Source organism: Euprymna scolopes, chromosome 16 (assembly GCF_053919585.1).
Source record: "Euprymna scolopes isolate OS-2025 chromosome 16, ASM5391958v1, whole genome shotgun sequence".
Taxonomy (NCBI): Eukaryota; Metazoa; Mollusca; class Cephalopoda; order Sepiida; family Sepiolidae; genus Euprymna; species Euprymna scolopes.
In genome coordinates this window covers 106375441-106400354 of record NC_136497.1, presented here as the reverse complement: position 1 = coordinate 106400354, position 24914 = coordinate 106375441, and the positions used below count along the sequence as shown (strand labels likewise).

Here is a 24914-nt window from a genome sequence, read left to right as displayed (position 1 = left end):
TTAATAACACACTTTTAATAACATATTTTTAATAACACACTTTTAATAACATATTTTTAATAACACACTTTTAATAACATATTATTAATAACACTTTTGATAACATATTTTTAATAACAACTTTCAATAATATATTTTTAATAACACACTTTTAATAACATATTTTTAATAACACACTTTTAATAACATATTTTTAATAACACACTTTTAATAATATATTTTTAACAACACACTTTTTATAACATATTTTTAATAACAAACTTTTAATAATATATTTTTAATAACACACTTTTAATAACATATTTTTAATAGCACACTTTTAATAACATATTTTTAACAACACACTTTTAATAATATATTTTTAATAACACACTTTTGATAACATATTTTTAATAACACACTTTTTATAATATATTTTTAATAACACACTTTTAATAACACATTTTTGTAATAACACTTTTAATAACATATTTTTAATAACACACTTTTAATAATATATTTTTAATAACACACTTTTGTAACATATTTTTAATAGCACACTTTTAATAACATATTTTTAATAACACACTTTTAATAATATATTTTTAATAACACACTTTTAATAACATATTTTTAATAATAAACTTTTAATAACACATTTTTAATAACATATTTTTGATAACACATTTTTAAAAACATATTTTTAATAACACACTTTAAATTACATATTTTTGTAATAACACACTTTTAATAACATATTTTTAATAACACACTTTTGATAACATATTTTTAATAACAAACTTTTTATAATATATTTTTAATAACACAGTTTTAATAACATATTTTTAATAACACACTTTTGATAGCATATTTTTAATAACACACTTTTAATAACATATTTTTTTAATAACACTTTTGATAACAGATTTTTAATAACATACTTTTAATAACATATTTTTAATAATACACTTTTGATAAAATATTTTTTATAATGCACTTTTGATAAAATATTTTTTATAACACACTTTTAATAACATATTTTAATAACACACTTTAAATAACATATTTTTAATAACATGTTTTCTAATAACACACTTTTACTAACATCCTATTAAATAACATATTTTTTAATAACAGACTGTTAATTACATATTTTTTTAATAACACACTTTTTATAGCATATTTTTAATAACAGACTTTTTATTACATATTTTTGTAATAACACAGTTTTGATAACATATTTTTAATAACACACTTTTGATAACATATTTTAATAACACACTTTAAATAACATAATATATTTTTAATAACACACTTTTATAACATATTTTAATAACACACTTTAAATAACATATTCTTAATAACACACTTTTACTTACATACTATTAAATAACATATCTTTTTATAACAGGCTGTTAATTACATATTTTTTTAATAACACACTTTTGATAACATATATTTAATAACACACTTTTGATAACATATTATTAATAATGTATATTTCTTTAAAAAAAACACTTTCAATGATAGACATTTCTTAATAACACCCATTTAGTATCATATTTTTTAATAACATCTTTTTACTACCACACTTTTGATAACATACATTTTTAATAACTTTTTTTTTAATAACAAATTTTTTAATAACATATTTCTTTAATAGCAAATTTTTTAATAACACTTTTAAGCTTATGTGTTTTTTAATAGTACACTTTTAAGATTATATATTTTTTAATATCGCATATTTCTTATAAAACCAAATATTTCTTATAATAACACACATTTTTTAATTTGTAATCATCACATAACTTTTTTATAACGCATATCTCTTTTTATAACAGGTGACTGTTTAATAACGCATATCCCTTTATAATAAAACATTCTTTTAAAAATACATATCCTTTTTATAACCCATATTCCTTAACAACATATATTGTGTTTATAATACATATAAGTACATTACAACGTATTCCCTTAATAACACCTATTTTTTTTATAATTGTTCTGCAACATGATGACTGCTAGTAATCTTTCCACCCATGTAAGACGTAAGGAAGAATCACCCCTTTTCCTTCCAAGAAGGATTCTTTTATCCACCTCCAATCTCACCCAATCACATGAGTTTATCACATTCTTCATGTCTTATTGCATAAAACTACGTACACTTCTTGCCTTTTCTCTTTTTCAGCTAGTAGCAGAAAGAACACATCCTTTGTTTCTATTCAGTAAGGCTATTTGTGACATTACTATGACACTCTGCCCTGTTTCTATAATCAAAATTGAAACTTTCAGGAGGTGGTCTTTTACAGTGTTACAGTTACTGAATCTCCATTAGAAATTTTATCAAAAGAGACATCACCTTTGATTTATACTGAGTGCCTGTTAATATGGTCTCTCTTCAATTGTCACAAATCTCACTCGCATCCTCTGAAGACTTGTCAGAATAGACAGTTGGTCCCACTATAAGTTGCAGATGTTTTACATGACTTAGAATTCTGTCAACCAATATGTTCTGTGCACTGATAATTCTGGTCATACGTCTCACTCCATATTTTGTTGTACATCATCCGTGTAGAGCCTTTATCCACACTCAGTCTCCTGTTTTAAATACAGTCTGCTGTTGATTGTGTGCTGGCGCTGATGTTCCATTGATTCCTTTTAGCCATATGCAATACTGATAGCCAATATTGGCAAGTGATAGGGCAGAGGACATGTCATCCTTTGACATGACATTGTACCGATATACTGCTTTTTATATAGTGCACTGTATTTTGGTGGCAATCCATTTTATAGTTCTGTGACATCGCCTGATGATGCCATAACGGAGGGGACATTTGCACAATGGACTCAATGTCGGACTTTCTATTCGTCTAGGAAATTTTTAAACAAGCTTCTCTGAAAAGCAGTATCATTATATGTCAGAATTTCTGTTGGTGGACCCCACTCATAGAAGAGCACATTCAGTTGGTTGATTACACTTGTTGCATCTTGCTGAGGAAGGCGTCGCCAGATAGCAAACCGACTGGGACCACAATCAATCAATGCCAAAAAAATGAGCTAGCCTGCCACATTTGTTTAACATTTTAAGCCTAACCCTCTGACCAGTGTATGGGTGACAGACTGATCAACTGACACTCTTCACATTCTCTGACAATGATTTTCATAGCAGCCCTAGAAAGCCCAGGGTTAATCTGTTTTGCTTTGTTGGTGAACAATCTTGATCTGGTCAAGCCCAACTGAGCTCATGGACACAGTACAAGGAGGTTGCATAAGCTTAGTGTTCCTCTTCTTTGCAACAGGCCACCTGTAAGACACTTATCAATTGATCTACCTTGTTTTGGATAGATCTGACCAAGGACGCATCCATTGACAGCGCATATCTCCTCACCAATTTTATTATAGTGTAAGGCCACCGTTGAATGAGCATCTCACTTATGGCTTTGGTTTGTATTCTGGCCCTGCCTGTAAGGGTATCTGATATCCATTTATGGGCACATGGAGAATTCATGAACAAGTATAAGGTGGTCACCTTCTAGAAGATTGCCAAATTTATCCCTTAAATAATTAAATTATTTAATAATAGCATAGAGTTGCACAAGATTAATATGTTGGGAGTCCTTTTCTGAACAAGCATCCTCTACTACAACCGCATCACATACAAATGGAATGCCAAAGATAGATTGCGTCAACCCATATGTTAAAATCTTGGTCATCAATGCACCATTTGCCTTGTGCTTGGTCTTTGTGCAATCTGGTAAGAATTTCCTTAATCGTTGTCTTAAGAGGGGCATCATCAACTTTGTTATTTCACCCAGTGTAACATCAGATGCTCTCTGCTTGATGAACGCCATGGCAACACTAAACCAACCACCCACGGGAAGATGCCCAACTAATATGTCACATAATGAAAATATATTCAATTGCATGACAACAAAGAGCATGTCTCGGATTTTGTTCCCTTTTTCTCCAATACGTAGGATTATCTTCTCACCAGATCTGTAAACCAAGTACCTGTGTACTATTTTGTAGGCTCTTTGATTCTTTGCCGAGGAGGCCGAAGCCTATAGAGTTGCTTCTTCACATGTGCTGCTGGCACAACACTTTCGTCCACATACACATCATAAATGTAAGCAAATATTGTCTGCTGTATGTGCTTATCATCAAAATAGTATCAACAATTGTTTGCATGACAAATGGTGCCACATTGAGTCCAAACCCCATGCGAGTCATTCCTTCATTCCTTAATTAGTACAGTTTGATAAGACCACAGTGATCAGTGGACATGTACCTGAAGATATGCCTTGCAAAGGTCTAATATTGATACATTTGATCCTGCTCGCCGCCACTCTCAACTTTTCAGTACACATGCCCACACATGGGTTCATGTACTTGTTTAACTCCCGATAGTAAAGCTGGTCTTACTTTTCATTTGTTTTGCTATTAGTGGGATGTTATACTGTGGTAATCTGTTGTAAAATTTTTCTGGTGACTGATGACCTTACTGCTTCCACAACACCATCCAAGATTTAGTGTGTTGGTAGAACTCTGTGCAAAAGTCAGGCTTTCTAGTGTCGCACCCAGAGCAAGAGTCACTTCAGCAAAATGTACCTTGCCTCCTTAATCGATATGCATACCACTGAGTTTCTTGATGATGTCCATTTCCAATGGCTTTTTGTTTAGTATTATGTCAGTCTTCAAAGGATTTCTGTTGGTTATTTGTTAAACTTATGATATCAACACATATACTTATAACACTTATATTTGACGCCATGAGAATTATATTTTTACTGACTTAGGTTTGACACAACAACCCACTCATAATCCGGAATGCATTGATGCTATCCAATCTATCCCATTGATTTTTGCCTTTATTATGGGGAGCACTTTTTCTAGTTTATGTGGGGAGAGAGTAGTGCTGGCCTCCCTTGTCTGAACACCTCGATGTGACATGTCCTTGTTTGCATCGATAATAGACTTCCGACGGTCTCTGGCAAAGTGATTGGGACCTCTACACTTGTGGCACTGCACTGCAACTGTGTCCTGTTGATCATTGAATGTAGGTCCTGCTGGGGTTGATGGTGGGTCCACAGGCACACGAGGAAGAACTTTACATCATATGGCCACCACAGCAACAAACTCACCTACCTCTACCCCTTCTGGTCAGAAGGGGTTTCTTCAATCAAACATGCCAGGTCTTGTAGTTAACCTAAGTATTCGTCCACACTTTTCCCAGAGCACAAACGACAAGAAACAAATTTGTCAAATGCAACAAAAGGGTCTGGCGTAAAAGATACGAGGAGAACTTGTTTTATCTGCTTTAAATCCTCCCTTTGGTCACAGGTTAATCATTGGTATACTCGCAAATCCTCACCTCTTAGTCTAAGTGGTAGAATATGCTCAACGTTGTGAACATCGCACATTTTACACACCAACTCTAATTGTTCTAACCATTCGGACACTCGAATCTGGTGAAATGCCTTAAAATTAAGGATTAAGCCAAATGTTGAATGCTCGCCTGTCATTTGCATTTGATTATTAGATAACAAGGAATTAGCTTGTACTGAAAGTTTGCGACTGATATAATGTTTCCACCCACGCAAGATATAACAAGCTGAGTTTTTTTACTTGCCTCAGATCTCATCCAGTCATGTTGGTATATATATGTTTTAAGTTTTCAAAGTCCATACTAGTATATATGTGGAATAAAAAGTAATATAATTGGTTGACAAATAGTTCTGGAGATTGAATTTATTACAAAATTCTATGTGAATGTTACAATAGAAATAAACATGAATTGTGAGAGGCAAACACATAGAGAATGCTCTTGAAATAAATACGACTTTGACATTATCTGGAAATTATTTTGCATAGTAGAAAAGTGCCAAACTGATATTATTATTTGTCTGTTGAGTCTTGTCTAAACTGCCACCAAAAGCAAAATCTGACAACCCAGTGTAAGCAATATAAAACAAAATGAAAATATAGTTAGTCTAGACCTGTCCAGATAGATTCAAGGTCAGAAAGAAACTGAATTTGGTTTCTAATTTATTTATTTTTCTCAAAGTAGAACATTAGAACATTTTAGCCAGTCTCATTTAACAGATAACGTGAATACAGTTCAAGGGACTTAACTCTGGATGTTGGTATGTTGCTGTTTATGTTCTTGATGCACTGTTTTCTTGTTTTTAGGGGAAATAATTCTGCCATTTTGAATAGATTCTCTAATCATTTATTGCTTTCCATTTGCCAGGCTACTATGTTGAAGAAAAGTAAGAATAAAATCAAGCGCCGTAACACAGAACCAAGTATTTTCTTCCCTGATAATGAACAGTCTAAAACGACCCAGTCTCCCAATGAGGAGAACAAGCCACTTTAACAAAGTAAGTTTATTTAAAAAGAACAAAAACCATTTCAGTAAATTTGTTTGTTTCAATTTAAGAAAACTAAAAAATTACACTGAAGACACAACTGATTTCATAAATTAAAAGTTCAAATAATAAAAATATTTACAAAAAAATGCAGAATTAAAAAATATTCATTTTTTTTTTCTTTATGATTGCTTCTTTTTTTTTCATATAAAATTGTCTTTTTGTATCTGAGTTTCAGTAAAATACCATCTGAATTTTTCTCCATTTTTATTTTCATTTACAGTAATAAAAGAAAAACACATTTTGCATGTGAATTTCTGTATCACATTTCATGGATGAATTTTCCAGCCATATTTTTCTTGAAATATTTAGGTTTTCATGCACTTTTATGTCTGGCATTAATATGATGAAGGATAACACTGCACAACAAAAAAACACAAAAATATGCCTTAAAAATTGTTCATCATCCACCATATTCTCCAAATACTGTATCAACAGATTATTATCTCTTTAAAAATTTGCAAAGTCCTTTGAGTGAATCAATACTTATTTTTAAAAAATTGATAGATTAAAAAATATTAAAGAAGAAAACCTTTATTAATGATTAAATAAATCTATTGTGCTTTTTATTGAGTCATGAACAGTGGACTAAATTTTTGTTACAATCTGATACATAAATCTAGTGTTTTTAATTGACACCAATTCAATTAGTTGAGAGAAAGATATACAGGCCACAACGTCAGCCTCCCCACCTCCCAAGAAGAAACACTCAACATCCATAGTTCTCCCATACCAACATGCACCAAAAGACTTTTTTAGAGATACAAAAAGCGTTCAATAATTAATGCACTTTCTGTTATTTCATCTAGCTTAAATCTTGCATGTGCAGTGATTTCTATTCATATGGGTTATGTGGTAAATTACAGCTCTGAACTAATAGCTGTTTCTGATTTACAGTTGTTTGAACAGAGTCAGGTGTGAAACGGAACCTGATAAGTGTTGAGCAATGATCCAGTTTTTGTATTTAAAGGACACACACTACAGAAAATGTTTGATGAAATGAAAAAAGCATAGGATGATGCCCGATCACATGACCTTGTAAAATGCTGACTTCATGAATTATAACATGGCCAGTAATCTGTAGAAACAGCTCCCAGATCTGCCCACCCACCCACTATGCCATTGATGAAACGTCAGTTAAGTTATGGCTGTCATTTTGGAAGATTGATATTCTAAATAACCTAGGAGGTCAAGATTAGTTCAAGGTTTGTGGAAACTATCATTCATAATCATATGCATAAAATATCTGTTAGACGGATTCTCAGGTTGCTGACATCTTTCAAGATGCAAGAACATGTTGAGTTCTTGAAGATAAATTTTGGAGATGTTCCAAAAAGATAAGTCATAGTTTTTCAAAAGACTAATTACACTGAATGAAACCTGGATCTATCACTATGATCCGAAGGCAATGCAGTGGAAGCACTTGGAACTCAGCATCTCTAAAGAAGGCAAAAGTACATACAGTCTTCTGGGACCAGGGTAGATTTTCTGGAAAAGAGTAGCATAGTTATAGGAAACTACTATGCTTCACTTTTGAAGAAATTAAGAGACGTTATCCAAATCAAGAGGGAGAGCAGAATCAGCAAACGTATCCTCCCCCATGTATAACAATGCTCCAGTTCACAACATGCATCTTGCCAGATCAGAAGCATGGACGTGTGGCTATAAAATCCTTCCTTGTTCCCCTACTCTTCTGATCTTGCACCCTATGATTTCCAACTTTTATCAGTCATGAAGTTGTTTTTTGAAAGGAAAACGTTTCCCAGATGATATATTATAAAGTCACGTGGTTGGAAGATCAACCTGGGGTGTTCTACAAAATAGTTTCAAGAGCTGCATTAAATGATGAGATAAATGCCTAACTCTGTGTAATTTCAATGGCAAGAAAGACTAATAACTACCAAGTCCTGTTGCTTTATTGTAATGAAAAGTTCTGTTGCTTTATTGTTATGAAAAGTTCTGTTGCTTTATTGTTATGAAAAGTTCTGTTGCTTTATTGCTATGAAAAGTTCTGTTGCTTTATTGTTATGAAAAGTTCTGTTGCTTTATTGTTATGAAAAGTCCAGTTGTTTTATTGTTATGAAAAGTTCTGTTGCTTTATTGTTATGAAAAGTTCTGTTGTTTTATTGTTATGAAAAGTTCTGTTGCTTATTGTTATGAAAAGTTCTGTTGCTTTATTGTTATGAAAAGTTCTGTTGCCGTATTGCTATGAAAAGTTCTGTTGTTTTATTGTTATGAAAAGTTCTGTTGCTTTATTGTTATGAAAAGTTCTGTTGCTTTATTGTTATGAAAAGTTCTGTTGCTTTATTGTTATGAAAAGTTCTGTTGCTTTATTGTTATTAAAAGTTCTGTTGCTTTATTGTTATGAAAAGTTCTGTTGCTTTATTGTTATGAAAAGTCCTGTTGTGTTATTGTTATTAAAAGTTCTGTTGCTTTATTGTTATGAAAAGTTCTGTTGCTTTATTGTTATGAAAAGTTCTGTTGCTTTATTGTTATGAAAAGTTCTGTTGCTTTATTGTTATGAAAAGTTCTGTTGCTTTATTGTTATGAAAAGTCCTGTTGTGTTATTGTTATTAAAAGTTCTGTTGCTTATTGTTATGAAAAGTTCTGTTGCTTTATTGTTATGAAAAGTTCTGTTGCTTTATTGTTATTAAAAGTTCTGTTGCTTTATAGTTATTAAAAGTTCTGTTGCTTTATAGTTATTAAAAGTTCTGTTGCTTTATTGTTATGAAAAGTTCTGTTGCGTTATTGTTATTAAAAGTTCTGTTGCTTTATTGTTATGAAAAGTTCTGTTGCTTTATTGTTATGAAAAGTTCTGTTGCTTTATTGTTATGAAAAGTTCTGTTGCTTTATTGTTATGAAAAGTTCTGTTGCTTTATTGTTATGAAAAGTCCTGTTGCTTTATTGTTATGAAAAGTCCTGTTGCTTTATTGTTATGAAAAGTCCTGTTGCTTTATTGTTATGAAAAGTCCTGTTGCTTTATTGTTATTAAAAGTTCTGTTGCTTATTGTTATTAAAAGTCCTGTTGCTTTATTGTTATTAAAAGTTCTGTTGCTTATTGTTATTAAAAGTTCTGTTGCTTTATAGTTATTAAAAGTTCTGTTGCTTTATTGCTATGAAAAGTTCTGTTGCTTTATTGTTATTGTAAGGTTTCCGAGTCGACTATCGTCATAGTCGTCGTTCTTCTTCCGGTGCGTGCGTGCGTACTCTATATATACTACTAATCAGACGACAGTGTCACTCTTTTGTGTGTCCCGTCTTAATGGTCGTTCCTATTCTCTACATGCCCTCCCCCCACCATGTGACCACACTACCGTCGTTTTGTGGTCATGTGACTGGAGAATTCCGTGTAGTAGTGAGTTGGTCCTTGCATTTGAGGGGAAAGTGGCCTTGGTGCTCGTGTTACCCTCATGCTGCGTCGTGGGACCGGACTCGTCTGCATTGGCTTGTGGTTGATCGGATCTTGGTCCACCTCCATATCTGTTGCTGATGTGTCACAATCAGCTTCTTCCACCTCCATCATCTCATGCATGTTGCACGGTGGTTTGCTGTCCTCCCTTCTTGGTGTTTGGGGAGGTGGTTGATGGGGTTGTTGAGTGGGTGTATACTCCGGCGTATCCATGACCGGTTTGATTTTCCTGAGGTAACGGCGATTGCGTAATGTGATCCTGCCGCTACCATCCAACCGTATCCTGTACTGCCTGTTACCCATTGTCTCGACGACTCTCCCAGTTTTCGCCCATCGTCGTGGATTTGGTCCCTCCTGATTCTGCACCTGCACAGACTCGCCGACTCGGAGCTGTTGGAGGGGCGGCTGTGTATGTCGTACTGTTCTTTGTTAAGTATGTGCCTTTTCGCCATCGCCCTCTCTCTCAAATCTCTGGTCTCCGTCCAACACTTGTGGATGCAGTATTTTTTGCGAAGTGCGGGGAAATGGCCCCTTACTGTTCGACCATATAGTATTTCCGCCGGCGACAATCCAAGGTCCTGACTGGGTGTATTCCTATGAGTCATCATCGCCCATGCTGCCCGATCATGATGTAGGTGTCCGTAGCCATCAACGCAGTCCATCAGCATTCTTTTGGCCGTTTTTACGGCCAGTTCAACTCGGCCATTACTCTGGGGGTAATGTGCAGATGATATGCGCCTTTTTACGCCCCAGGCTTCTAGGAACGATTTGTATTCTAGTGAATCGAATGGTGGCCCTTCATCGGATGATATTTCCTCCGGCGCACCATATGTGCAAAACCAAACCCTCAGGGCGTTACACACCGCTGCAGCCCTTCCTGATGGTAGTGGTGCGACCTCAATCCAACCGGTATATCGGTCCGCGTATACCATGTAACTTTTCCCGTGCATATCTAGCAAGTCAGTGACTGTCTTTTGAAATGGGAATTCCGGGTTTATGGTGGCATTAGTGGTTCCCTAGGCTGGGATGGGGCGATCGAATTGCAACTCCGACATTGCGCCCTTGTTTGTCGGATGCTGGCGTCTAAACCAGGCCAAAATAACCGTTGTCTGGCGTTAGCTAACATACCATTCGCCCCTTGATGGGCGGAGTGTAATGCCTCTAACACCTCGGCTCTAAGCCGTTTTGGTATCAAAATTTTGTCCCCTTTTATGGGTACCCCTTCCAGACAATATAGTTGGTCTGCCATCGGCCAGAATTGCCGGATTTCTGGTGGTAGTTCGTGGCGTGACCTTGGGAACCCGTCTTGAATGTATGACGCCAACGTTCGGCACTTCTCATCGGAGGCTGCAGCTGCGACTATCCTATCCCAGGTGATCGCTCGGAACTTTGGGTCATGTGCATATGTAGCTATGATGGATGCTTGTATACTCCCCTCGATTTGCTGGGAAGTGTCAGTGCCCTTTAGTCTGCTGTGTCTTGACGGCGCCGGGTATCGGGATGTGCAGTCCGGTGCTGCGTTGAGTTTCCCAGGAACATGCCTAATCTGGAACCTGTACATCAACGACTGCTCCTTGAATGAGAACAGGCGGGGATTTTTTATATTCTTCAGGATCTGATCCGGGAAAATTTTCACTAGGGGCTAGTGGTCCACGGTGACCAATAGGTCTGGGGATCCCAGGATGAACATCCTACAAGACTCCAAGCCATAAATCAGCGCTAGAGCCTCCCTCTCTATAGGGGAATAACGAGATTCTGCATCTTTCGTGAAGCGAGACCCAGCTAAAATCATCTTCCAGTGGTCCTTACCACAGTTGGGACCTAATTCCGTTGGGCATTGGCAATGCTTCTGGAACAGAAAATACCCAATGCCAACCTTACTGAAGTCGGTTGAAAGGCAGGTCGCTCTGTTCATATCGAAGGTTTTCACCCCTTCTTCGATTTTCTGAATGATATTCCTCTTCGACTCTTCGAAAAGTCTATTCAATGTGTCATCCCAGTAAAATTTACGGTTCTTTGTCCGCAGCAACTCTCGAAAAGGGGCCATTATATCGGCCTGTGCAAATGTATACGACACCTGGTTAACTAAACCAAACCAGGACCTGATACCAGTAATGCTCGTTGGGGTCGGGAAATTGAGAATAGCCTTCGTCATTTTTTTAGTTGGCTTCACGCCGTCCGAGGTTATCACAAAGCCGGCAAATTCAACTTCATCGTCAGCAAATTGAAATTTGTCAGGGTTAAAGACTATCCCACTTTTACCACAATGGGTAATATAGTCCACAGTATGCCAGAAAGCCAATTCTAAGGACCTGTCCCATAGGAGTGTGTCGTCTATACACCGGGTCTTTCGAGGCATGTCAGCTGTGATGTCATCGAACCGGCGCGTGTACCCATCCCCGGATGCGTGAAAACCCTGGGGAGCCCTGAGATACCGATAACGACCCCATTCCGTTATGAACGTGGTCGCGTCCCGGGCTTTTGGGGAGAGTGGCAGACTATGGTACCCATTCCATGCGTCTAAGACAGTCTTTTTGGTTTGGGCAGGCACCACGGACACCTGATTAAAAGGTGACGGTGTGTGATGAGTCTCTCTCATCGTTGCTGCATTCAATTTTTGTAGGTCTACCGTCCTTCTTGGTGACCCGTCTTTCTTTGGAGCGACTACCATCCTCAAACACCAGATCGTAGGTGTGCCTGCTGGTACCGGTTCGATAATACCCAACGCAACATCTCGATCCAAATCATCCTTTACCCTTTTCTTCCAGTGATGAGGGACTGGAATGGGTGTGTGTATGGCCGATGGTTTCGCCCCCGGGGTAAAAGTTATATCCAGCGGCCTCCCTAACATGTAACGGTTGATGGGGGCAGGTGTTGAATGCGCTGGACTTAAAGTGTTCACGTAACCACTTCTCTAACCGTTCCCTATTATCTCCAGTGGGGGTAAACGGGATTCTCGCTGGCTTGTCCGGGACGGATTCTCTTTTCGGACATCCACACGGTGCTGTCCCACTTTCTGAAGCCGATAAATCGGCCTTTGATACTCGATGCGGGAAGTCGCGATTGATTACTCCTAGGTCTTTGAGGGCCGATTCTGACAAGTAGAATCCTGACATGTTTTCTGAAACGTAGACCACTTGTCGCGTTTCCTTCTGACCGAGCTTAATCTGAGTCAGGACCACCCCCTTGATATCTAGGGGTTCGTCTGTGATTCCCCGTATCCTGTGGGTGGTAGGTATCAGGATCCTGCTGGTGCACCCTAATATTTTCAATATTTCTGGGCCACTCGAACACGTCTGGGCACCGGTATCTGCAATGGCCTGGATGCGGTGTTTTCGACGGCTTACTCCCTTATCCAAAGCGCACCTGAATTTAGCCTGGGACTCTGGTATCAGGGACACATCGACCATTAATGAGGGTGGTGGCTCAGGGGGACTTCTCCTGAACCCACCACTGCTCCATGCAAGGTGTGGCACTGCTGCTATTCTACCTTTTTGATTGTAACATGCCGGTACCCCCTCCATTCTGCTGCCGAAAATATTCGATTGACGTGTGGCATCGTTTGTTGACTCCGCCATCGACCTCTCCTGTTTCCGGCACACTCTTTGTAAGTGGCCTGTGACGCCACAATTAAAACATTTTATCCCCCTCGCCGGGCAGTTCTTCCGCCCTTTTAACCCACTGGGGTGTGAGGTCCTACCACACCCTTCACAAGGACTATTCTGAGGGGTTTTGAGCGGCTGCTCCTTCCGAGATGGTTTTTTCTCGGTTGTTAGTAGGCCAAAAGTCGAGTGTCCCTCTGAGCCTCGTTGCAACTGAGGAGCAGACGTCTCTGTAGTTTCTAAACTAACCAGCCTGTGAAGCTTCTGCTCCACAGTGGTTAGAATATTTGCTTCGGCCAGCAATTTACACTGGTACTCTACATTTGCCAGACCGGCTACGAGTTGGCCAGCTACCATGTCCTCCGAATAGTTTACGGCTTGCCGGCAGTTCTCGTTGGGGCACAGAACCGTGAAATTGCAAAACCGTGCCTGGGACCGAAGCTTTGCCAAGAACTGTGCGGGTCCCTCCCCCGTCTGTTGTCTGATGTTATGAAATTTATGTCTATGCACCTCCGGGTGTAGACCTTTCACCGCAATGAACTGTATATGCCTTAAGAGTTGTTCCTCTGTGACAGAATTGAGGGTTTCAGGCCCAACTAAGTCAAATAAAAGTTTATTTACCTCATTTGAGCAGGCTGTCCTTAGTTCATTGCGGATTTCCACGGGGTCGGTAAGGCCGCACATTTGTTTGTATCGGACCCACGAGTCGATGAAAAGCGCCCAGTCCGCGTCGGTGAATCCATGTTCGATACGTGGCCGGTCTGGTTTCTTGGTGTTAGACCGACTCTAGGCACTCCCTCCGCGAAGCTCATTGTTTTCTCTTTGCAGATTTATTATTTGTTGAATCAACTGCATGTATTGGCCGTCCTCGCGTTGTCCTGACGCCATTATACTCCAAAAATCGTGCAAAAGAAATTATGTTGAAAAATAAATCCTGTTCGTAGCGCCATGTAAAGTTTCAGAGTTGACTATCGTCGTAGTCGTCGTTCTTCTTCCGGTGCGTGCGTGCTCTATATATACTACTAATCAGACGACGGTGTCACTCTTTTGTGTGTCCCGTCTTAATGGTCGTTCCTATTCTCTACAGTTATGAAAAGTCCTGTTACTTTATTGTTATTAAAAGTTCTGTTGCTTATTGTTATTAAAAGTTCTGTTGCTTTATTGTTATTAAAAGTCCTGTTGCTTTATTGCTATGAAAAGTTCTGTTGCTTTATTGTTATGAAAAGTTTTGTTGCTTTATTGTTATGAAAAGTTCTGTTGCTTTATTGTTATGAAAAGTTCTGTTGCTTTATTGTTATGAAAAGTTCTGTTGCTTTATTGTTATGAAAAGTTCTGTTGCTTTATTGTTATGAAAAGTTCTGTTGCTTTATTGTTATGAAAAGTTCTGTTGCTTTATTGTTATGAAAAGTTCTGTTGCTTTATTGTTATGAAACCTTCTGTTGCTTTATTGTTATGAAAAGTTCTGTTGCTGTGGTTGTCCCCCTTTTGCAAATTGGCTGTTTGGAGAAATGGAAAACTAGATGGCTCTGGTTGATAGTCAATTTGCATAAGTGGAGAAATGGGCAGCATATAAACGGTACTTTTTTTTAAGCAGGGTGAAGAGCGCAGAGAGTGAAACGACGGTTGGAAGAAGTGACGGTGAATTATTTTTGTGACGGTGAATTATTTTCGGACGTTGAAGAGCTCAACCTTTTGGAAGGAACAGCTGTGTCTTATATATGTTTTTTAAATTTCTTTTTTTTTTCTACTTCACTACAAGCTATTTCGGCGGGAATTATGGAAGCAAAAAGGATCAGCAGTGAAATGCTTAAGATGTTCTCTGGAGAGGGAGATGTTATAACCTGGCTGACCAAGGTTAAACTTGTCGCTAAGTTGCGGGACATCGCGGATGTAGCCAGCTTGATACCGCTGTATCTTGATGGTGATGCTCTGGCCCTATATCTGGAGATGCGGGAGGAGGATCGACTGTCTGTTGACGCCATTGAGGAAAAGTTGAAGGAAGTATTTACCGAAGGACCGTTTGTGGCATATGGCAAACTAAGCCGTATGGTGTGGACCGGAGAGCCTGTCGATGTTTATGCCAACAATATCAGGAGGTTGACGGGACTAGCAGGATTCAATGGGGAGGCCGTCGACAGATGGTTAAGATGGCCTTTATCAATGGGTTCCCGAACCATATTTCTATAGCTCTGCAGCAACTGTCCGGTGTAAATACTATGGAGGTGGCGGAGTTGATTACACAGGCTAGGGTGCTGGCCAGGAAAAAAGAGAGTGAGCAGGGAATCGTAGCTGTCGCTCAACGAAGCAAACTGCAGCAGGAAATTGTGAAGGACGAAAAGCAGAGAGGACTGTGGCAGAGACCCAGGTTCTCTGGCAGATGCTACCGATGCCAAGGCCCCCATATGGCGAGGGAGTGCAGGGAGCCAAAGCCAGAAGTCACGGGTTACCGCTGTGGGGAAGTCGACCACATCAGCAGATTCTGTCCCCAGGGAAACGAACAGGGGGAAGCCACTGCGCCGGTGGCTACCCCACTTATTCGATAAAGGCGCTTCAGGGTATGTCACCACAAGTAGAAGTGACCCTAAATGGACGAAGTGCAAAAGCCCTTGTCAACATGGGCTGTACTTCAACAATTGTCACCAAAGACATGGTTGACACATGCAATGGAACCAGCAGCATTATGGCAGTTGACGGCAGAGAGCTGAAGTGCAATAGCACAAGTATCGTTCGCTTGATGGTACGTGGGATGTCACTAACAATCCAGGCGATTGTTATTAACAAAATTGTCACGGGTTTCGATGTGGGATGGACGCAATTGCTCGACTAGGGGGCGTTACGGTATATAGGAACTCCGTGAAATTTGGAGGACATCAAGGGGCTACAGGTGTGCAATTCGAAAAAGGTGTCACAGGAACGGCCCGGTCAGACAAAAGTTGCACGATAGAGGACCAAGATTTCTCTGCACACTTTGATGGTGAGAAATGGACAGTCAAGTGGCCATGGAAGAGAGAACCTCCCATACTGAACAACAGAGTGGAATGCTACGAGCATACGTTGCGAGGAGGCACAAGAGTTGAATTTGAGAAGGAGATGGACCGATGGATCTCAGAGGGGATTTTAAGACCATGGACGGAGAAGGTGGAAGGTGTGCTGCCGTTAATGGCGGTTGTTCAGCCCACAAAACAAAAAGTTCAGCCAGTACTGGACTTCAGGGAGCTGAACATACACATTGCATGTCACACGGGAGGCGATGTGATGGACGTGTGCGGAGAGACCATGCGAGAGTGGAGGCAGATTCAGAAGGTTACGATGATTGCGGATTTAAAATCTGCATACCTACAGATCCACATTTCACAGGAATTCTGGAAATACCAGCTGGTCAGATATAAGGGCCGAACATACTGCCTGACTAGGTTGGGTTCTGGCCTGAATTCTGCACCAAAAATCATGGCAGTTATCCTCAAAACGGTGCTAAGCAAGGAGGACGCAGTCAGAAGAGCCACCAGTTCCTACATTGATGATATTTTGGTGAATGAGACGGTAACAACTGCGGAGGACGTAGTAAAACACCTCAACAGCTTTGGGCTAATTGCAAAACGCCCGGAATCGTTGGAGGGAGGAGCTGTGTTAGGGCTCCAACTAAGAAAGGACCAGATAGGACGGTTAGTGTTCCGGAGGGGAAATGAGATCCCGGAGGTGTTGGAAAAATTGAGCAGGCGAGAACTCTTCTCAATATGCGGAGGACTGGTGGGTCATTACCCTATTACAGGATGGCTACGGACTGCATGTAGTTCTATCAAAAGGCTAGCTAGTGGAGCGAAGTGGGAGGATGGAGTTGATAAAGAGACTGTGGACATTATGAGAGAGATTATTGAAGAGGTGAAGAGGGAGGATCCAGTGAGAGGTGTTTGGCATGTACTCAACATTGCAGAAGGTGTTGTGTGGTGTGATGCAAGTTGTATAGCAGTGGGGGTCACCTTGGAGATAGGTGGTGTTACTGCAGAAGATGCTGCTTGGTTGCGGAAGAAGGACGACGTGGCTCACATAAATGTGGCAGAACTGGATGCGGTTATGAAGGGCATCAACTTAGCCTTGAAATGGGGGCTACAGAATGTTGAGGTGAGGACCGACTCAGCCACTGTGTTCTCTTGGATCCAGTCCGAAGATACAGGAGAAAGGAGGGTGAAGGCGAAAGGCGCTACCGAGATGCTAGTAAAGCGTCGATTGATGATGTCAAGGGAGCTGATTAGGGAATTTGATCTTCAACTTAGGGTCTATCGTTCCTTCAGCGAAGAACAGAGCAGATGTAATGACGAGGGTGCGGAAGACCTGGCTAAAGGCGCCGAATGAGGCGGCTGTTGCAATATGTTGTTTGAATGAAGACACTCTGAAGGATTTGCATGACATGCACCATTTTGGAGTGGATAGAACCTTGTTCTTGGCCAGGAAGGTGGACCCCGGAATCACAAAGGAGGCCGTTAGGACAGTGGTTGAGAGATGCAGCCGGTGTCAATCAATCGACCTTGCGCCGAGTAGACACGAAGCTGGTGAGGTTCAGGTGGCAGAGAACTGGAGCAGGTTGGCGATAGACGTAACACACTATCGACAGAGGCGGTATCTGTCAATGGTCGACTGTGAACCAGGAAGTGTAGCCATTTGGAGGGAGATCAAGGTGGAAAATGTAGATGAAATTGCAAAGGTCTTGGAAGAGGTGTTTTTGGAGAGGGGTCCAGTGACGGAAGTGCTAATGGACAATGGAACTGCCTTTTGCTCAGCTGCCATGGAGAATGTGTTGGATAAGTGGGGAGTGCGGCGCTATTTCAGGGCTGCATATAGACCAGGCGGAAACGGAATTGTGGAGCGGCATCACAGGACCATTAAGGCTATAGCTGAAAGGGGCCAGATTTTGCCGCCAGAAGCTGTCGTCTGGTATAATATGGCTCGAAAGTCAGAGTAAAAAGTGAAGTCAGTGCCGCAGAGGGCAGTCTTACAAGTACGAGTGGCGGCATCCCCGAACTGCACAGGTACCCACGGAGGAAGGCGAGAAGCGAGCGACTGTTCGAGTGGGAGAGGAAGTGTGGATCAAACTGCCTGATGCTCGCTGTACCACACGCTGGGGGAGGGGCATTGTGACAAGTGTCCAGTCCCCGAACAATGTATCTATTGACGGCATCCCTCGACACATCCTTGATGTGCGGCCGGTAGTGGTATCATCAGAGGAAGACAGCGACGTCGAGCCAAGTAGCGACGTTCACGAAGAGGCTCCGCGGAGATCGCAGCGAGAGAGACGGCCGCCATGTTGGTCAAGCGACTTCGTGATGGGTTGACATGTGATGATTGTGTAGATCAAGGGGGCGTGTCGTTTGAGTTGTCCCCCTTTGCAAATTGGCTGTTTGGAGAAATGGAAAACTAGATGGCTCTGGTTGATAGACAATTTGCATAAGTTGAGAAATGGGCAGCATATAAACGGTACTTTTTTTAAGCAGGGTGAAGAGCGCAGAGAGTGAAACGACGGTTGGAAGAAGTGACGGTGAACTCTTTGTGACGGTGAATTATTTTTGGACGTTGAAGAGCTCAACCTTTTGGAAGGAACAGCTGTGTCTTATATATGTTTTTTTAATTTCTTTTTTTTCTACTTCACATCAGTTGCTTTATTGTTATGAAAAGTTCTGTTGCTTTATTGCTATGAAAAGTTCTGTTGCTTTATTGCTATGAAAAGTTCTGTTGCTTTATTCATATGAAAAGTTCTGTTGCTTTATTTTTATGAAAAGTTCTGTTGCTTTATTGCTATGAAATGTTCTGTTGCTTTATTGCTATGAAAAGTTCTGTTGCTTTATTGTTATGAAAAGTTCTGTCGCTTCATTGTTATTAAAAGTTGTGTTGCTTTATTGTTATTAAAAGTTGTGTTGCTTTATTGTTATTAAAAGTTGTGTTGCTTTATTGTTATTAAAAGTTGTGTTGCTTTATTGTTATTAAAAGGTGTGTTGCTTTATTGTTATGAAAAGTTGTGTTGCTTTATTGTTATGAAAAGTTCTGTTGCTTTATTTATGAAAAAGTTCTGTTGCTTTATTTATGAAAAGTTCTGTTGCTTCATTGATATTAAAAGTTCTGTTGCGTTATTGTTATGAAAAGTTCTGTTGCTTTATTGCTATGAAATGTTCTGTTGCTTTATTGCTATGAAAAGTTCTGTTGCTTTATTTATGAAAAAGTTCTGTTGCTTCATTGTTATTAAAAGTTGTGTTGCTTTATTGTTATTAAAAGTTGTGTTGCTTTATTGTTATGAAAAGTTCTGTTGCTTTATTGTTATTAAAAGTTGTGTTGCTTTATTGTTATGAAAAGTTCTGTTGCTTTATTGCTATGAAAAGTTCTGTTGCTTTATTGTTATGAAAAGTTCTGTTGCTTTATTTTTATGAAAAGTTCTGTTGCTTTATTGTTATGAAAAGTTCTGTTGCTTTATTGTTATGAAAAGGTCTGTTGCTTTATTGTTATGAAATGTTGTGTTGCTTTATTGTTATGAAAAGTTCTGTTGCTTTATTGTTATGAAAAGTCCTGTTGCATTATTGTTATGAAAAGTCCTGTTGTGTTATTGTTATTAAAAGTTCTGTTGCTTTATTGTTATTAAAAGTTCTGTTGCTTTATTGTTATTAAAAGTTCTGTTGCTTTATTGTTATGAAAAGTTCTGTTGCTTTATTGTTATTAAAAGTTGTGTTGCTTTATTGTTAGTAAAAGTTGTGTTGCTTTATTGTTATTAAAAGTTGTGTTGCTTTATTGTTATTAAAAGTTCTGTTGCTTTATTGTTATGTAAAGTTGTGTTGCTTTATTGTTATTAAAAGTTGTGTTGCTTTATTGTTATTAAAAGTTGTGTTGCTTTATTGTTATTAAAAGTTGTGTTGCTTTATTGTTATTAAAAGTTGTGTTGCTTTATTGTTATTAAAAGTTGTGTTGCTTTATTGTTATTAAAAGTTGTGTTGCTTTATTGTTATTAAAAGTTGTGTTGCTTTATTGTTATTAAAAGTTGTGTTGCTTTATTGTTATTAAAAGTTCTGTTGCTTTATTGTTATGTAAAGTTCTGTTGCTTTATTGTTATTAAAAGTTCTGTTGCTTTATTGTTATTAAAAGTTGTGTTGCTTTATTGTTATTAAAAGTTGTGTTGCTTTATTGTTATTAAAAGTTGTGTTGCTTTATTGTTATTAAAAGTTGTGTTGCTTTATTGTTATTAAAAGTTGTGTTGCTTTATTGTTATTAAAAGTTGTGTTGCTTTATTGTTATGTAAAGTTCTGTTGCTTTATTGTTATGTAAAGTTCTGTTGCTTTATTGTTATTAAACGTTCTGTTGCTTTATTGTTATGAAAAGTTCTGTTGCTTTATTGTTATTAAAAGTTGTGTTGCTTTATTGTTATTAAAAGTTGTGTTGCTTTATTGTTATTAAAAGTTGTGTTGCTTTATTGTTATTAAAAGTTGTGTTGCTTTATTGTTATTAAAAGTTGTGTTGCTTTATTGTTATGTAAAGTTCTGTTGCTTTATTGTTATTAAAAGTTGTGTTGCTTTATTGTTATTAAAAGTTGTGTTGCTTTATTGTTATTAAAAGTTGTGTTGCTTTATTGTTATTAAAAGTTGTGTTGCTTTATTGTTATTAAAAGTTGTGTTGCTTTATTGTTATTAAAAGTTGTGTTGCTTTATTGTTATTAAAAGTTGTGTTGCTTTATTGTTATTAAAAGTTGTGTTGCTTTATTGTTATTAAAAGTTGTGTTGCTTTATTGTTATGTAAAGTTCCGTTGCTTTATTGTTATTAAACGTTCTGTTGCTTTATTGTTATGAAAAGTTCTGTTGCTTTATTGTTATTAAAAGTTGTGTTGCTTTATTGTTATTAAAAGTTGTGTGGCTTTATTGTTATTAAAAGTTGTGTTGCTTTATTGTTATTAAAAGTTGTGTTGCTTTATTGTTATTAAAAGTTCTGTTGCTTTATTGTTATGTAAAGTTCTGTTGCTTTATTGCTATGAAAAGTGGGTCGGGGACATTGCATATTGAACGCCTCTCATATTTCTATGATAATTCAAATGATTTTTGCTGTTACTTTTAGGTAAGTGTAGACCCTGACTGCCAATTCCTGTCGTCATTTGTGTTCCACTCTTTGAAGGACCGTCAATACCACCTGTTATCTTTTCTCCTGCTACACAGTGTCCCATAATAAACAGTGCACTTCAACTCCATTCTAATGTAAGTATTAGAAATGCTTTTTTTTTATTATCATGCATTCACTTTTTTTTCAATTATATTGCATATAAAATATTTCATGTGATTTAAAGATAACAGTTCTCACAAAAATTTCAAATGTAATATTACATTTTTCTTATACACATGATAGTGTGAACATCAATGTAAGAAATTTAGTTTATATTTTGAAAATAAAAAAAATTGAGATCTAGGATCACGAAGAAAAAAAATAATTAAAAAAGTATCATTTTTAATAACAATAAATTTATTTACACAAATATGGATAGACAAAATTGTAAAAAAAAAAAAAAAAAAAAATACAAAAAGGAAATGGGATGTGCACCCCACCTGCCGTATTCGCTTTAATTATCAATAAATTGTTATTTGATTATTTTTTCAATGAATAAATTGTCAATGTAATCAATGATTTTAATTAGCTAAACAAAACTGGAGAAAAGATAATTTGGATTGAAGAGAAATAATATTAACCCTCTATTCACTGACTTCATTTAACCATTTAATAATAATTACTGTGTACCTTTTCCTCAAATATTTAGATTTTTACTAGTGGAGAATTTTAATTGATAATTAAGTATAATTATAATGATAATCAATATATATAGCTACATCCCCAGTTCAAAGAATTTATTTTTCTTACCATTCAGTTCTTTCAACATATTAAAACTTCCGTACACTTTTACATATCTGTTTAATTACACAGAAACAATTAATATTTATATGCCAATATTGAATTTTTTTCTTACATATACTCATCAGAAAAAACAGAAATTTTACTTAGAAAATATAAGCATGATAACTCAAAATGTTTGAAAAAAATTCTATGTATATTTATTTAGGTAGCCATCTTAAAGCTATTCAAATCTTAGTTTACGTATGAGTTAAGTAATGTTTATAAATGGTTTTAATCTACAAAAAAATTTATTATGTAATAATTTTATTCTATTTCAACTAATAATTATTGTCTATAGTTATATATATATATATATATATATATATATATATATATATATATATATAGTTATTATATGTGTTAACTGGAGTTATATCTATAATGGGTTTATTTAGGTTGTCAATACAAAACTAAATCCTTACTTCTTTTAAACGTATTTCATATTTTATGGGCTGCGATTTTTGTTTTTGTTGATGATGATGCTAGCGTATAGTTTATTTTTTGTATAAACTTCATTTTGTAGGTATTTTCCTAATAGTTACAAAGTATAAATACATATATTTAAAATATAATTATATTCAAATAAATCTATATTCTCTAATATAAGTTGGTTATGGCTGTCCACAATTTAATTCATCGATTTTGCTAGCAGTGCTGTAGACTACGTTGATTATCCCCTGAAGAGAGTAAAAGTCTCTTAATGGGGGACAACTATTTTCCCGTGGATGGCAATCTGTGATTCCTTAGGACAGAATCCTGGTGGCTGAAGACTTGGAGGTCAGTGCTAAGCATCTCACCATTTTGGCTCTTACTTAGGTTAGACGGGTGATCAGAGAGGCTCAATCCAATTAATCGGCTGGTCAGATCAAGCTCTGACATCTACTCTCAAACATAGTTCCAAAAAAGTACTGATTTAGGCTTCCAAACCTACAATAAAAAACTTTGACTAAAATCATTGGAAACATAACACACAAACAAATCATTACTATGAGTTAACGTAAGGAGTTGGCCAAGAGACAATTGATGGCATGAGGTAAATACGTCCAAATATGGCTGCAAGTCATCCACCTGTAAACCAATGGGATGGTGCAAACAGAAGGGACAGGTGCTCTGTGTCTCTCATGCTGCTGAGTATAGTCAAGTCTCTGATCTGGCAGGACAAATGGGTTACACCCCCACCCCCATTAGATATCGGTTGGAGTAGGAAAAATACTTCAACAAATTACTTTTATATTACAACATGACAATAAATGTAAAAAAAAAAACAACAAAAAATCTAGAAATTAAATAAAAGTACTCATTCTAATGTTTCTGATATCTCAAACTCAGACTACGAACAGGAATCTAATCCTGAGAAGAATAATCCGTTTTACATCTAAGAAAATTTCATTACATTCTTGATCATTGAAATCACTGTGAAAAAAATCAGTTATTTATCTTCATTTCTAATAGAAAAAGTACTATCACAAGATAGCAATCTCAAGACAAAAAAAAATATGAAAAATGACAATCTTTTAGTTACAGTCAATAACTATAGCGATGTCCAAAACCTAAGGATTAAAAAATTCCACACATATCAATGTAAGGTCTTCACCCATCAAAAATTAAACTCATCAAAGGGTGTCATAAGAAGTCACGAATTAATCCTAGCCACATCTGAGGAAACTAAAACTGCTCTTAAAAAAAACAAGGAGTTACCAATCATGTCCAAATCAATATAAGAAAGGCCAGTGAAAACATATTCATAAACATATGAATTAAAAATTAACATTCAATACTCCAACAATTCCTAAAAAGATCAAAATAGGATATGCAATAGTAAAAGTTGATCTATATATATACCAGTTGCCCCTGAGATGCTTCAAGTGTGATAAATTTTGGGCATCACAGAGAAAATTGCAAAGAAAACAGAATATGTGGAAAATATAGTTTAAATGACCCCGACAATAATGAAGATGAATGCTCCAACAAAATTAAATACCCAAATAGCTTTGAAAAACAGCTGGTTTTCTCCACAATATTCCAAATCTTTAAAAAAAGAAGTCACAGAAGTGCAAAACAGAAAAAAGATAATCTTCCCAGAGGCAAGGAAAATGAAAAACTTTTATCAAAAAAGGTATAAATCGCACAAAAACCAACCCGATTACTAAGACTAGTTCTTAAACTAAAAAACCAAATCAAAACTCTGAGAAAAAAGAGACTAACCAGAACAACACAAAAAAAATACTAACTTAGAAATGAGAGATTTTGAAGAACAAAATCATCACAATAAAACAAGTCCTTCAATTCTTGAAAAAATCTCAAACATAAAAACAATCAACAATAAAAACAAAAGTAAAATATATTATAAAAACATCTCAGAAAATAGAAACAGCAAATGGGAGGGGGTATTCCCTTATAAAACCAATCCTATAAAATTTAAAACATGGTCCCATTCAACGTCTAGTAACAAAGGTAAGGTAACTATAAAAACCAACAAACCAAGAACACAACCTGAAGAATCAGAAAATATGAAAATAGAAAGCAAACCCACCAACAAACATAAACACTTCTACCAAAAATATCCCAAATGAGAGACCTACTAAAAACTGA

The 24914-nt window shown here is 37.0% G+C and overlaps 1 protein-coding gene across 2 annotated transcripts in view; it reads left to right on the top strand.

Annotated features, from left to right (window-relative positions):
* The window catches only part of LOC145296039 (diacylglycerol kinase theta-like), a 1210689-nt gene that overhangs the window by 1158875 nt on the left and 26900 nt on the right, over positions 1-24914 (top strand). For both annotated transcript variants that reach the window (XM_080142083.1, XM_080142084.1), the window contains 2 exons: positions 6230-6359; positions 21498-21634. In XM_080142083.1, coding sequence (XP_079998209.1) covers positions 6230-6355 — 126 coding nt within the window. In that variant the 3' untranslated portion in view covers positions 6356-6359; positions 21498-21634. The remainder of the gene's footprint in view (positions 1-6229; positions 6360-21497; positions 21635-24914) is intronic.